Source organism: Macrosteles quadrilineatus, unplaced genomic scaffold (assembly GCF_028750875.1).
Source record: "Macrosteles quadrilineatus isolate MER2022 unplaced genomic scaffold, UCM_ALF_1.0 Scaffold_4__1_contigs__length_99947679, whole genome shotgun sequence".
NCBI lineage: Eukaryota > Metazoa > Arthropoda > Insecta > Hemiptera > Cicadellidae > Macrosteles > Macrosteles quadrilineatus.
The window spans coordinates 4,642,710-4,657,797 of NW_026542597.1; the positions used below are offsets into that span (position 1 = coordinate 4,642,710).

Here is a 15,088-nt window from a genome sequence, read left to right on the forward strand (position 1 = left end):
CTACATAGCCTAAGTTAAAGGGTTTACACTTTTCTTACATATGAAAAAACTGTAAAACTGGAGTAAGGTCTTAAACTGCATCAAGTTTGTGTTAGTAGTAGCATAATAATAATGAATTATTTTAATGGAAACATTACACTGACTGATAAAAAAATAATAAAAAAAAAAAAAAACTTAAGTAGACCGCATGAAAACAACCTGATAGAAATTTTAGAAGATTTTTGTTACAGCTATCGTAATTCGACAGAAATAAGCAACACTGATTCAAATACCAACAAATTGTTTCCCTGTAAGTTATTTCGGCTTTAGTGTAAGTTATAAATTTATATCTTTTATACTGAAAATGTTTTGTTATTTTCAAGTAAATATGAAAGTGAGGTTGAAGTGAAAACTGAAGATGATAAACATTCAAAAGACAGCCCTTCCACATCCTACCAAATGACTGCAAAAATTATTGTAAGTACCCTAAAACTTGGCTAGAAACAAAAAAGATAAATGTTAGGTTAGATTATGCTCTAGAACGCATTCTTTGACACATATTAATTATTTAGATCTAGGGGTTGATTTCAAATACTAGTTAGGTAGTTGATTTTTGGTTCCACCTGATACTTCATTTTCCTTGATTTTGGCTATCTGTGTTATTGGGAAATATACAGAGAATAAAATACAGACTTCGGTTCAGTAAAGAAGTTTTGTAAGTTGGTAAGAAGGATAAAAATATATTCCTTGTTTAATTTGCGAACTCCTTTTTCAAATAGACGTAAGCAAAGTCTGCAAACTTATATCATAATCCTACTGTCAACATAATTAACTATGTACAATTAGGAATTGGTAGATTGTTGATATCACTTATCCTTGGACATTAGTAGGCTACTAAGATTCAATCCCTAAGTGTCAATTGATACTAACCATAATCTGAGATTTGATACACAAAATTTGGCAATCAAATTGTTTGAAAAAAATTGCTGCATCTAGAATCAATGAAAACAAGGTCAGCGATATATTTACTTGTTTTAACACAAACAAAACACCGTTAGCACATTCCAACAACATTGGAGAATTAACAAAGCGTCAATTCAAAACTAACAATTTTACAGTCGAAAGTCAATTAGTTGGTACCAAGCAATTAATTACACTACTAAATCAACTAAAAGTTATACTTAATTCCGAACAAAAATAGTAGGCCTACAGTAATGTTTAAGCAATTTTGTTTTGTCTTTACCCATTCTGTTTACAGTATTAGTAAGTCCCTACTAGTTAGACTTGATATTTCACTGTGTTATTTTCGCATTGTATCCTGTCTTGTGCAGGAGTCCAAGCCTGCCTCTCCTTGTGTGGAGGAGGAAGACGCAGGCAAGAGACCCAGCAAGAAGCGTCTCATCAGCGGCAGTGTGTGTTCTGATTCTAAACCTAGCAGCCCTGCTCCTCAGTTGCTGTATGTAGTATACTCATTATCTAACTGTTCCGTTTTGCAAAGGAAACAGTTTTTTTTTAGCCTAGTAGTGCTCTACCCGGTTCCAGAATGTTCAATTAACATGGGACAAGTTTCCAACCTGTAGATAAAATGGAAATGAATGCTGGTAACGTTATTGTGAATAATACTTTTAAGTTGATCATACACTGTAACAATTTTACAGTGGACTAGCACTTGGGTTTTAAAGTTTTATAATATACTAGCTGTGAGTACCCGTTCTTCGTACGGGTTTATTCAAGAATAAGGTTACAAACTTTTTGTAATAACAATGATTAATTTATTTTAACATAATTTAGTACATAAAAATACATTAAAAAACTTAAATCTTAAAAAATATTCGAAAGTTTTAAATAACAAAGTTGGCAAAGATAGCAGAGTTGAAGCGCTTAACATTTGTCACAGCGAAATTACAATATCAAAATTTCAAAAACAACAAATGACATACATTGAAAATAAATATTAAATAGTGAAGAAAAACAAAAAAACACAAAAAATTAAAAGGTTGCCTAACTTAATGCCTCTTCATATACTATATTAGTGGTTCGACCGCCTGGGGCATGTATGTAAAGGTTGGTTGGCGATCGCACTCGGCTGCACGCCACGTACAGCTGTCCGTGTGAAAAACATTGCGCGTCACCTAGTTCAATCCCTGCTGTTGACAGTGTCTGACCTTGCGATTTGTTGATCGTCATGGAAAAACATGGATTTAAGGGAAATTGCAGGCGCTTAAACTCAAAGGGATAGTTGCTTGGGATGAGGGGGATCCGGGGGACAAACACCACTTCTCCCGCACCACAGCCTGTTAGAATTTCGGCTTCTATGACATTTCGCTGGAGACTTCGAATTCGAAGCCGAGTCCCATTGCATAATTTAGGAGGGTTTAAATTTCTTAGAAGCATAACGGGAATACCAATTTTAAGATTAAGTTCGTGGGCGGGTAGTCCAGGTGCTGTCACCGAGTCAAGAAACTCTGCCGGGTAGTGCACTGCGTCATCATTTCTTAGAACTGTGTTCACCGACAAATATGTCTTGTCCTCGCTTAGGAATAGGGACATCACTTTCTTATTTATCTTTGTTGAAACTTCATTTTTTGGAGTGAGAATAGCCCTATTGCATAACCAGGCACTGCTCTTGTTTGGGAGGTCTTCAATTCCTGGATAGACTTTCTCGATGAGTTCATCTTGGGTTTGAACAATAACACCAAGAGAAGGTGGTATATCGATAGTTCCATCAACGTTACCCAGCTTTCCATCTCCCAACTTTAACAGAACATTGGAGAATTCTTCCACCTCATTTCCAATATTGGCCCGCATGTTCTTTGTTAACGCCAGTTTGTTCATTATTGGCCATAGGGTAGATCTTTTAGGCGTTAATTTCATCCGCCCTTGTGCCTCTCACTACAACTGGCAGAGTTTGGCGGAAGTCACCAGAGAACAATACCGTCACTCCACCCATGATCTTATTACTGTTCCTCATATCTTTGAGTGTTCTGTCGAGGGCCTCGATTGTCAGTTTATTGGACATCGTACACTCGTCCCAGACTATTAAGGAGGCTGCTTGTAGAACTCGTGCCATGGGAGCGCTCTTCGATATAGAACAAATCGGGATGTCCATATGCTCTACATTTATTGGGATTTTGAACATGGAATGGGCAGTTCTTCCACCTGGCAGAAGGGTTGCTGCAATGCCAGAAGAGGCCACAGCAAGAGCAATCTTACTGTTTGATCTAACCTTTGCGAGAATCAGCTTTATGAGGTAGGTCTTTCCAGTACCTCCAGGAGCATCAAGAAAAAACATCTTGTTTCTTTGTCCATTTATGCTCGTCAAAACTTGCTCATACACTTGGCGCTGCTCCTCGTTGAGAGTTGGCGTACACTGTTCAATAAACCTAATGAGTTCGGGATGGTCGTAACTTGTCTCTCTGATATAATCATGGTTTAACTGATTGACATCTATGGCTGGTACTGGTAAGTTGTAGCTTTCGAGCCCAAGTCCTCCCATGCGAGTGATTGTCTCTTGAATGCTTGCTAGGCACTGGTCATATATGATAGGATTGTTTTCAAAGGTGGTGTTAATGTCGACTTGATGTGCAGATCTCAAAAAGTCCTCTGAGAGGGAATCTCTGAATCTGATCCAGAGCTCAAGAGGGTTGCTCACATTGCAAAATACTAATAAGACACTGAAGAGATCCCTCAACTTGGTGGGACTGTCAGAAACAGCAGCTTCTGCAAGAGTGCCCTCCCAGCACGCATCATCCTCTAGTAAACCAAGGGCACGGCATGCGGATTGGAAATTTGGATGGAGCACACCATCAACAGTCTTGAGATCCTCAAAAGATGTTGGACCTCGAACAGTGTGTAGGAGGAGTCGGAGATGGTAACGCTCACTGCAGCTTGGATGGACAGTGTACACCCTACCGATGCACGGATCTTGTCTCACGTCAGGATGTCCTGGTACTGGTTGTCCTCTCCGCCTCCTGGACCAACCTCTTTGTTTAGAGTATGTGTAATAATAGGGCAACTCGTTGTAGAGGAGGGTTCTTGAAAAGGCGTCCGTCTGGCAGAGATTGAAGAAGGCCAAAAGAGTTGTACTTTGGTCCATTCTTTCCCGAACATTGCCTGGCTGGAAATATACTATTTGCTCATTTGGAAGGTGGACCTCTAAATGCAACACAGCGGGAAACCTCTCATGTATAGGAAATGATAAAATTCTCCATACCGCCTCAGATGTGCATATATACCGACCACTTTGGTACATTTTAATTTCGTCTGTGTCATTACTTACTGCAAATGTGGCCTGGTCACTGCCCTTGTTTATGTACTTGCAGATGTACTTTATAGATTTTACACTGCTACAGTACTCAACGTTAACATGTGTTAGAAATGTTCGGGACAATACAGGCGAGTAAGGTACTACCCATCGGTTGTCCATAGGGATTTCATCGTTACCTACTCTGATTAGGACATGATGGCCTCCATCATCTGGGGAGCGCCTTCTGTATGTTGGGTATCCATTGTCTCCTGTTGCCGTTTCATTGACAAATGGTCTAGGGTATCTTTTGCTACAGTGACCATCCTTCATACAGGGAAGCTTGCGCTGTCGCACATTAAAAGCTCCGCATGGTCCGTGCAGCATGTGAGTCTTGACTATATCTGCAAGTTCAGGATCAGTTTCAGGATTTGGAAGCTCTGCAGAAATGACTTGATCTATTCTATTTGGAGGAATGGATTCTTCAAGCCAAATCAGGATATGAGCGTGTGGAAGACCACGTTTCTGCCATTCAACAGAGTACATGTAGCAGCGAACTGAGCCATAAATCTGGCCTTTCATAAGAACAGCAATCATACAGTTAAGCTTCAAATGAAAAACTCGTGATACCACATCATACCGGTCGTGAGCAGACTGCCTTTCTCCAATTACACTCGTGATTTCTATCCATTTTGGATTTGTTGTCATTGTTATGAAAAGTTCTGGACGACCAAACTTCCGAACATAGCAAAAGGCGTCCTGTGTGCGAGAATGCATATATCTAGGACCTCCAGTGAAGGTGGCAGGTAAAATTATCTTTTGCCCCATTTCTTCTACGTTGTCGTCTCGTCTTAAAGCGTCTTGAAGGTGTATGTAATTCTCTGCTCTCAGTTCCTTTTGGTGCGTACGAAGATACAGCAGCCTTTCACTCTCAACTTTAGCGTACATGTCCACCAAGTACTGGTTCAAAAGCTGTTTGAATTTATGAATGTGATTTGCTTCACCTTCTCTAACCATAATGCGATAGGCGTAAAACTCTCGTGAGCTAGTTTTCTTTGTGGTTGGTTGTTTAGTAACCGGGTTTACATGATATAAATTGAAACTATATCCATCTTCGCCTCTACAAAACATAAGGGGATATTGTAGGGCATCATAAGATCGGTGGGTTTCATATATTCGTTTCAAACCCTGTTCTCTTGAATTTAAAATGATGTCTCGATGGTCACTTGGATCCCCAATCATCAAAATAGCAACCTCATTGACTGTTGGTTCATTGTATCTACCTGGGTGGTCCCCTGCAGGGCGTCTGTCGGCTCTAATAACAATTTTGAAATCAGGTGAATCTACAGGAAATGTTTCTAAAGTAGTTTTGAAGCTGAGCAAGTAGGCGTTATTATTCTGAAGCATGTTTTGCAAAGCGGCCAACATGTCATGATCAAGGTCTTGAAATAAACTTTGCCTTCTTTGAAGCTGGACTTGGTCATCCCCAACAAAGTAAATCTGAAGGTAAGACGGCGGAAGTCCAGGGGGTGGCAAAAGAGAGCCGATCAAATGGTACACTTGTCCTTGAACCTTAAATGTAGGCATATATGGTCCTTCACGGATTTCATTACCTCCAAAAGAAGTCATTTGGAACGCACTATTGTAGGCCCTGATATGTCTAAGAAAATTTCGCGATTGAGGTGATTCGTCCGATATCCATGTACGTAGCGGCTCAGGTGCTTCCAAAATAGACGGTATGGACACTTTACCAGAAGCACAACATATTCCACGTGGTTCCTTTGACCAACTCAAAGCGTGACAAAACCTACAAACTTTATCAAAATCTCCAATATTGGCAGCTTCACTGTAACGTGTAAAAGGATCATATTGGAATTAGGGATGGACGAGATTGGATTTTTAGTTCGAGACGAGACGAGACGAGATTTTTTATTTCTCATAAAATTTCGAGACGAGATCGAGACGAGATTTCTCTTCTCATACAAAACGGGAAATGCACGTTCGAAATTTTTACCTGATTTTGTGACATTGTTAGATGACTGTTTAAATACTAAAATAATGATAATAGGCAAGAATATTTACAATCTTTCATTAAATAACATCAGCATAACATTTTTTTATTAATCACGCCTAACTTATTAAAAATGCCTACGATTAGGAAACATGGTGATATCAGTTAGGATAGAGTTCAACTTATCCTAAAATAAAATAAATCATAAAATAAAAGCAATATTAATTTTTATAAAATAGTTACTTGTTTTGACTTTTTTTATAGTAATAAAACATTCCTCACACTGCTTACACTTAACAAAACTTCTCAAATGTTATTAAAGTAATATTATTAAAATAATGAAAGTAATATTTACATTAAAAGAATTAAAGTAATATTTACATTAAAAGAATTAATTAAATAAGAACGCCTTCGAAAAGGAAACGCAACTACAACACGCTCCTGTATTGCGGGTATTGCATTGACTTTCTGCAGGCGTTTTTAATTTTTTTTTTTTTTTTTTTTTTTTTTATTCTCGTCTTGATAAAAATCTCGGCCAAAAAGTAATCTCGTCTCGTGTAACGAGATTGAAAATTTCCCGAAAATTTCCCGAAATTTCGAGACTTGACCATCCCTAATTGGAATCCACTGTTGTGTGTGTCTCGCCATTCTCTTAAATTTCTTTCGACATGCCGAGTTCTTTCCCGCGCGATCCTAGTTTGTCTTTCTGCGTCGCTCTCAACGACTCTGTTCACCCTATGTCTTTCAGAATCAGCGGCAACACGGGCATTTCTGTCAGCAATGTCCTGGCTTGCTCGAAGTTCCTCCACTCGGGTCGCCTCGTCATGCAAAAGTAGAGTTTGCTCTTCAACAGTGCGACGGTACCTATCATTGTCGATTATATGTCTAGCTTCCCGCTCTTCAGGAGTTTCATTATTCCTACGTTGGTTTTGCCGAACTCTATCTCGTTCTTGCCTACTTTCTCTCTCTTCTCTTGTTTCATTTTCCCTCCTGCGAACGTGTAGGATTCGGTCACTGTTTCGACGTGCTCCTCCCTCCTCCACTGTCTCGTTTTCCCTCCTTTGAACATGTAGTATTCGGTCACTCTCCCGACGTGCTTCTTGCTCCTCCTCTGTTTCGTTTTCCCTTCTCTGGACGTGTAATATTCGGTCATTGTTCCGACGTGCTTCTTGCTCCTCCTCTGTTTCGTTTTCCCTCTTCCGTACGTGTCGTATTCGGTCACTGTTCCGACGTGCTTCTCGCTCCTCATCTGTCTCGTTTTCCCTCCTCTGAACATGTAGTTTTCGGTCACTCTCCCGACGTGCTTCTTGCTCCTCCTCTGTTTCATTTTCCCTCTTCCTTACGTGTATTATTCGGTCACTGTTCCGACGTGCTTCTCGCTTCTCATCTGTCTCGTTTTCCCTCCTCTGAACATGTAGTATTCGGTCACTCTCCCGACGTGCTTCTTGCTCCTCCTCTGTTTCGTTTTCCCTCCCCCGAACGTGTAGTATTCGGTCACTGTTCCGACGTGCTTCTCGCTCAACCTCTGTCTCGTTTCCCCTCTTCTGAACTTGCTGTATTCGGTTGCTGCACCGACGTGCATCTCGCTCCTCTTCTGTCTCATTTTCTTTTCTCTGGACGTGCCGTATTCGGTCCCTGTTCCGTCGAGCTTCTCGCTCCTCTTCCGTCTCATTTTGTATTCTTTGGCTAAATCTTAAACGTTCAGTGTCTCGCCTGCTTTCACGTTCTTTTTCATTCTGCTGAGACCTAAATAGGGCGACACGCTCTCGACTGGTTGAAGGTCGTGCATAATCTTCAACCACAACGGAACTTAAAATTGTCGACTCATTATTGCTATGTACACCATCATCAGAGTCCGAATCATCATAATCAACTGATTCCGTGGATACACACAATTTTTGTCTCTTGGCATTATTTGTTTTTCTACCCAAAATTGCTTTTTCTCTTGCGAGGCATACTCTTCAGGACATATTTATTTAGAAACAATAGAAAATATTTCAACAAATAATGTATTAAAGATTAACTTGTAACCTCTCAACTAAAGCAACAAAAATATTGTCCATATGTTTAGTTGTAAACAAATTTAATTTGTGTTTGACACTATGTCAACGAATATCTCTACTGTACAGTATGAAACATCTGATTGATGCAAATTCATATGGGAATATGAACTTTTTTAAAAACATTACCTCAAAAAAAAATAAATTAAAAGAAGAGTAGATTTTCTTTTATTTATAAACGTGAAATAATTTAGGACATTATTAACTATTATAACTTTTATTTTGGTGTAAAGAGTAATGAACAATAATAAACTGGTCAAGTTTGTTTGCTGGTTAGTAGCGCACAGATATTAAAGAATAACAATCAGCTGATCGTAATTTTGTTATCTAAAATGTTTAACTTTTATATTGAATACTTTGTATTGAATCTGTAATTTGAATTAAATTTACTTCTAACCAATTAATGTATTATTATTTTAATTATTTGTACGGTAATGGATGAAATGTACAAAACCCATTGTTATAATTAGCAGAACTGGTGTTCAGTTATATAATATAGTATACATTTCGTATGGTTTTTAAGTTGTGTGAATCGATAAGGCTATGGTTAACCTTGAGTTCAAATAGGCTAACGTTTTCTAATCACAGCTGTATGCCAATGTCAAAATTAAGATTGTATTTCAATTAAAACCATGTGCATATGATTAGTTGTAAACAAAGCAACATTCTTCCAGAAATTCCACGTCAAAAATCGACAAAAACTTGATTTTCAAGGGTTTACTGTTAAATATCTAACTGTCTCATATTCGATGAAATACGTCTAAAACCATCTCATATATGTATAGTATTTGGAAAATAAGTTTCAGGCGGGACAGTGCTATAGTTATTGAGGAGTAGTTGTAATAAAGTGCGTATTTTAGCGTTACCAAGAGAATGACAGATAGACAGACAGACAGACAGACAGACAGACAGACAGACAGAAATTGAGATAAGGTTTGATTCGGTTTCTCTGACCTATGAAATGTAAAAATAACCAAAAAGTTCATTATTCTAAGCAATGTACAGACAAAACTCTAATTTTATTTATATAGATGGATGTGGTACGGTAATAAGCTAAAGACTCTACTTCAGTAAAATTACAAGTTCAGGATTAGCTAACGTATTCAGAAATATGTAGGCTACTTAGTCATAAATGTCCTGGAAAACTAGAGTACGTATCACTGTTGCTGCAAAAAATCCGTAAAAGCAGTTTATTATACATCAAAAATACTTAAATGAAATCTGTTCCTTAAGTTTTATCAAATAGGCCTATACTTGTTAAGAGTCAGCAGGACCGCTGACCATCGTGGATTTTCTGCTCATAACGACAATGTTAATGGTTGAAGCTTATTACGGCATTGTTTATTAAGATAAAAAGTTGCAAAATATCTAATTTTAAAGCTATTGAAACTGCAGATGTGATTTGCCATCTACTTTTTAATTTTATTTGTTATTATTTTGTCAAACTACATAAATATATTGACTTAAACTGTAATATTTTTCAACCTCTAAAACAACAGTTTTGAAATCCACAAAGCAATTCACACGGAAAATATATTTAAGAATTACATACAATTTTCTGCTCGGTAATCAAGCTTACGGTGTATGATTAATATGATTCAACGTGAACGCATGTTATGCTGTTTGGTGCTAGGACAACCACTATTTAGTCCGGCTGATGGTCAACAACAATGCAAATTATTGACTCCCGCCGACTCATAAGCCTGTGTATTACAATTAATTAATTATGAACCATGTCATGAACAGCTGGACCTTTTTTACCTTTTTTATTAAAGCAAGGATTCTACCTTCTAAGTCTGTATTCTTTAAGCCTAGTTTCACTCGATGCATCAAATTCCAATTTACTGGTGTTCAAGTTTGTTGTGGCAACTTAGTCCTTGCTTAATGTATGTTCATTAGCCTATGTAATTTGTTTTTATTCTGGTAAAACTTTTACAGTGTAGGCCTAAGCTAATTTATATTGCTGAGTTCTAAAATTGTAAGTCTAAAACTATCCAATCTAATCTAGAAATTCATCTTACAGGGAAGACAGCAAAGATAACCGCGCTTGGAAGAAGTCCATCATGTTGGTATACAACCGGCTGGCAACTCACAAGTACGCCTCCATGTTCCTGAAGCCTATCACCAATGAACAGGCACCTGCCTACGATACTGTGGTTCACAGGTACCAGCTGCATGTTAAATAGACAACCGGTTCCGTGCCCTCATTGTATCAATGACCTTTTTGATGGTGCCAAATTAAAGATTATAAATAGTTTTAAAACATGTTTAAAGATGCAAAGTACAAACGCACGGTCAAAAGTTAGTAAACGGTTACGTAATGCAACCACAATGGTTGATTTTTACTTTAGCAGATAAAAGCGTAAACTTTGACAGTTTTTTTTTTTTAATATTTTACTTTCAACTTTACTACCACTTCAATGATTTCCTAAATGCTAAATTTAGGTAGAATTCTGTTCTATAAAATGTTACAATAACATTCTGTTCATGTGAAAACCTGATGTTTAAACTGATTTGTTAGATAATTTCCATACACAGCCCCATAGCCCTATTCCTTGTATCTGGATGAAAATGTAACGGTTAAAATAAGCTAACATGTGCTTTTTGACCTGTAGAATAATCTGTCATAGAACAAGCGCCTAGAATTCAACCACACAAGTTAAACCTTGACAGTTAAGTTTGTTAGATTTCGTTACAAAAAATATGATTGTCTTGTGTTAGGACATTGAAAACCCTTATTTCCCAATCTAACTTGGAAATACCAACCCTTCACGATTTAACACATATTTTTGTGTGTAGGCCGGTAGACTTGTTCACTATCAAGAAGAGAATAGAGGTTGGAGACTTGCGCACTACTGTGGAGTTCCAACGAGACTTGCTGCTGATGTTCCAAAATGCCATCATGTACAACAACAGCGAGTCCCTCGTGTATGAGATGGCCAGCATCATGCAGAACGAGTGTTTGCAACACATTGAGGTATCTTGTCCACTTATCCACATTGATTTTTAAATCAGTTGAATTCCAGTTATCGGCATCATTAGGACCGTGTCCAGATAATCAAAAATTAGTTGATGATTGGATTTTTCAAGAAAAAATATACATGGCAGTGGCACTAGGCATCATATATAGTCGCTGCGTTATGAACATATTCTACACACATTGAAATATGTAATGGATTCCTAAAAACTGCAAAACACTGCAATGAAGTAGATTTTTGGAAGAGTTTATTACAGTAGAATCCCGCAAACTCGGCTCTCGATAACCCGGCAGTCTGGATAACTCGGCCATCACCTGACTCAGAAAATTAGTGATTTTTTGAGTCAGAGTTAAAAATCAACTCAAGTCAAATCATTTGCAACTCATATCAAGGATTTGTTGTACTATATCTGATGACTTAACACTGACTTGTAGTATCAATATAAATAAAAAAAGGCGGTTAAAAAGCTTAAACATTTTATTTTTCTTTTTTTAAACCCTAGTTCCTGGATAACCCGGCATTTCACAAACTCGACACCCTTCCAGTCCACATTACACCGAGTTTGCGGGACTCTACTCTATATTTATTTTTGTCTCCCAGTGGTTACCCAAATAATTGGCCATCTGGATGAATGGAGTTTGGTAGTTGGAGTACTTCTGTAGCCTACTTAGACGGGATTTGAGAAAAAAAATGAAGCCTACATGTGATAGAGCTAGGGTTGAAAGAGATCCTAGCAATGTGCTAAGCCAATGACATTGTGGCTGCAGTCAATAACTTTCAACCTTATCGACTCTTCATAATTGAAATAATTACTACAGTATGTATACAGATTTTTGTCAACAAAGAAGCATAGCCTACCCTTAAAAAATGGAAGTGCTCACTCTAAAAGAAAGGCATAAGGCTGTTGCACTTTTAACTGAACAGGGTCATTTCAGATAACATTTTCAAGTGTTTCAGACTTGGTGACAGTAACGCTGTCTGTCCTCTTACAGTTTGATGAATCCGTCTAACATCTTGTAGAAGTAGAATGTGATATGATTAGAACATTGAGTATGCTCTGTGGGACCTCTGAACTAAGTTCACTAATATAATTTCCCTACTTCTGTATATGTTATTTCTTGAGCTGCAGAAAGGTACAGTTTGAAGCATGACTACTAGACATTAGAATGGCTCAGAAGGCCAAAAGTCACAGAACGAGGAGTCACTTGTAGGAGTTGTTGTAATTGTAAATTTAATTTATTCTATACTACAGGCCCATCACACCTAGTACAGGTTGTCAATAAACGGTGACCATTCGCCAATAGCTTTGGGTAAACAACTGGTTAAATGCCCTATTTAAAATTGTCTGCCTACTAAACTTTTGCTCAATTTGTTTTTGCATACTTGGTGTTGTTCCATAGTGAAAAATGAAAATAACTGGTAAAGATTGGATACTATTAGGATGTATTATTTTTTGGATGTTCAATACTGTAGTTGTTTTATTACTGTTTTAATTGTAATTTTTGCTATTTTACAAGTGTTAAATAAAAATAAGATTAGATTTAGATTACAGTTTTAGATTTGTTTATTATTCCTTCTCAGTGATTCTTATTTTTATAATGCTAATAATTGCATTTTTCCCCTCTACAGCTGATGGTGGAAGCAATGGGCGAAGGAGTTCCGTGGCGCAAGGACCCAGTCAATGTAGACAAGCTGCACACTCGGGCCCGTAGTGAGGCACCCAAAAGGAAGAGAAACTCTCTTGAAGATGCAAAATCTACCTTCACTCCAAAAAGAAGAAGAGACAACTCCACTTAGGTTAGAAAGTCAACATTTTGTTAAACATTTTGGCCATTTACTGCAAGGCCCTTACTTCATAAGCATTATTACTCTCGTTTTGACTTGTAAGTTTCTACGGGAAACATAATGTCCAGCTAACCTGGAAATTGTACTTAAATTTGGATGAGCAGGAAAAATCTGTGAATTTTGCTCCTATTTTTTATGGCATGAAAAATGTTATATCTTAAATGATCGCCAATATAATATGCCAATAATTTTGTCAAGTAAGAAAATTACGATTGAGGATGATGATCATGAGTTCACAACGTTGCTAGGCTTGTGGAAGTCACAACAATTGTTAGAAACAATCATAAACATGGCAGCGATCGGTAAATCTTCATGGATGTTGCTATAATTAAAGATGTTGCCTCTATCACTACAGTTCAATAAATCAATACAGTTATTGATATGACTGCAGAAGACGATCTTGGACATTGTCAAGATGGCTGGAGATAATCACTAATTTTGCTGAGTTAGCAGTAAACTGTCCCAAATTTTGGAATAGTTTTGAAAGTCGATTTTTTTCAGTCCATAAGTGATTTAAAATAAATTAAATAATAGTGATAATAGATGCTTATAGTAGGCTACCTTATTTGTATTTTGTAAACCTGGATTCAATATTTGAAACTCAAAGTTTAGGACAGATTTTACCATCACAAATTTGTCTGTCTTAGCAAAAAACTGAAACACAAAACCTCGATTGAATCTCAATTATTCGGTTCATAAGAATCCGTGAACAATCGCTAAATACAACATGAAACATGCATTTTCTTATTGCCCATTGCAAATAAGCTTGTCTTGACTTATAGGCAGTAACCTTTGATGTGTGGGCCTTTAAGATATAACGCTGTTATCATTGGACTTATAATTAAACTTATGTATGGTTTATGTTTATACATTTTAGCAGAAATGTAAAGAATCAACTTAAAATGCTATTACAAAGGCTAAACACAACAAAAACCCAATAGTTGATAGTGGGGGATCACTGATATCAATGAATACAAACCCCTATAAGAAGCGCAATGCCTATGTTGAAAATTTAGTTGATGAGACACACTTTCAAGAAATATGAAAATTTAGTCGGGGAATGTTTTTATTTTGGATAGTTCAGCGCAACTATCACGAGCGCGCTACCAAGTCAGCTGACTGATGTGAGAGAGAGTGAGACAAAGAATCAGCTTAGAGAGAGATAGAGTAGTGCGGCTGCCGAGTCTAACTATTCTCTATAAACATTTCACTTCTTATAGGGTTTATGTTCATTGATGATATGTTGGAATATATAAGGAATGGCCTAACAATAACTCTGTGTTCTGTAACAATCCTTTTAAAAACATTATGTTGTATTAAAATGAATTTAACCAATATCATAAACACTAAGTCAAGTTTTTATCATTTAATTTTTTTGGCAGTTATTAAAAGAGTTAATTTTTAGGGGATTGTCCTGTTTAACTTTTGAAAATGAAACTGTCATATTATCAAGATTACCAATATTTCCATAAGAAATATGTTTTTTATATGTTCTCAGGAGGTAGAAAAGAGATTTTATGTATAGTTATTATAGTTTTTAAAATAAGCTAAGCAATTTTGTACAGTATTTGTAAATGTCGTGAATAAATTGAAAACTATACTTGATCTGGAGCGTTTTATTTTCAGACCAAACTTTTGAAATGTAAAACAAGCATATTTTATTTATAGAGATAGATTATGCTTGAAAATAAAATATTATAAAAAGGATATTTTAAACTACAGGATTTATAAGCTATAAGTAATATTTGTTTTACATTGAACATTGAATGCATACTTTGATATTCTAGTCTAGAAGACAACCTAGTTTAGAATTTCCAATGCTCATCAATAGTATTTTGGTGGAATTTTAGGTTTTCATAGGTAAAATTGTATTAAAAAGATTGCTGGTTTCTTAATTATCAAGCTATTTCTGCTAAATACTTATTCCTGCTGAAATTTCCCTAGCCTAAGATTTTGCATAATAATTTGTAAA

General features: G+C 36.8%; 1 protein-coding gene across 1 annotated transcript in view; it reads left to right on the forward strand.

Moving 5' to 3' along the window:
- Positions 1–14,690, forward strand: part of LOC128992262 (bromodomain-containing protein 8-like) — a 52,546-nt gene extending 37,856 nt beyond the window's left edge. The window contains exons 15-19 of the mRNA XM_054415748.1: positions 363–456; positions 1,311–1,435; positions 10,317–10,457; positions 11,093–11,270; positions 12,901–14,690. Of these exons, the coding sequence (XP_054271723.1) occupies positions 363–456; positions 1,311–1,435; positions 10,317–10,457; positions 11,093–11,270; positions 12,901–13,068 (706 nt within the window). The 3' untranslated portion in view covers positions 13,069–14,690. The remainder of the gene's footprint in view (positions 1–362; positions 457–1,310; positions 1,436–10,316; positions 10,458–11,092; positions 11,271–12,900) is intronic.
- The last annotated feature ends 398 nt before the right edge of the window (positions 14,691–15,088 follow it).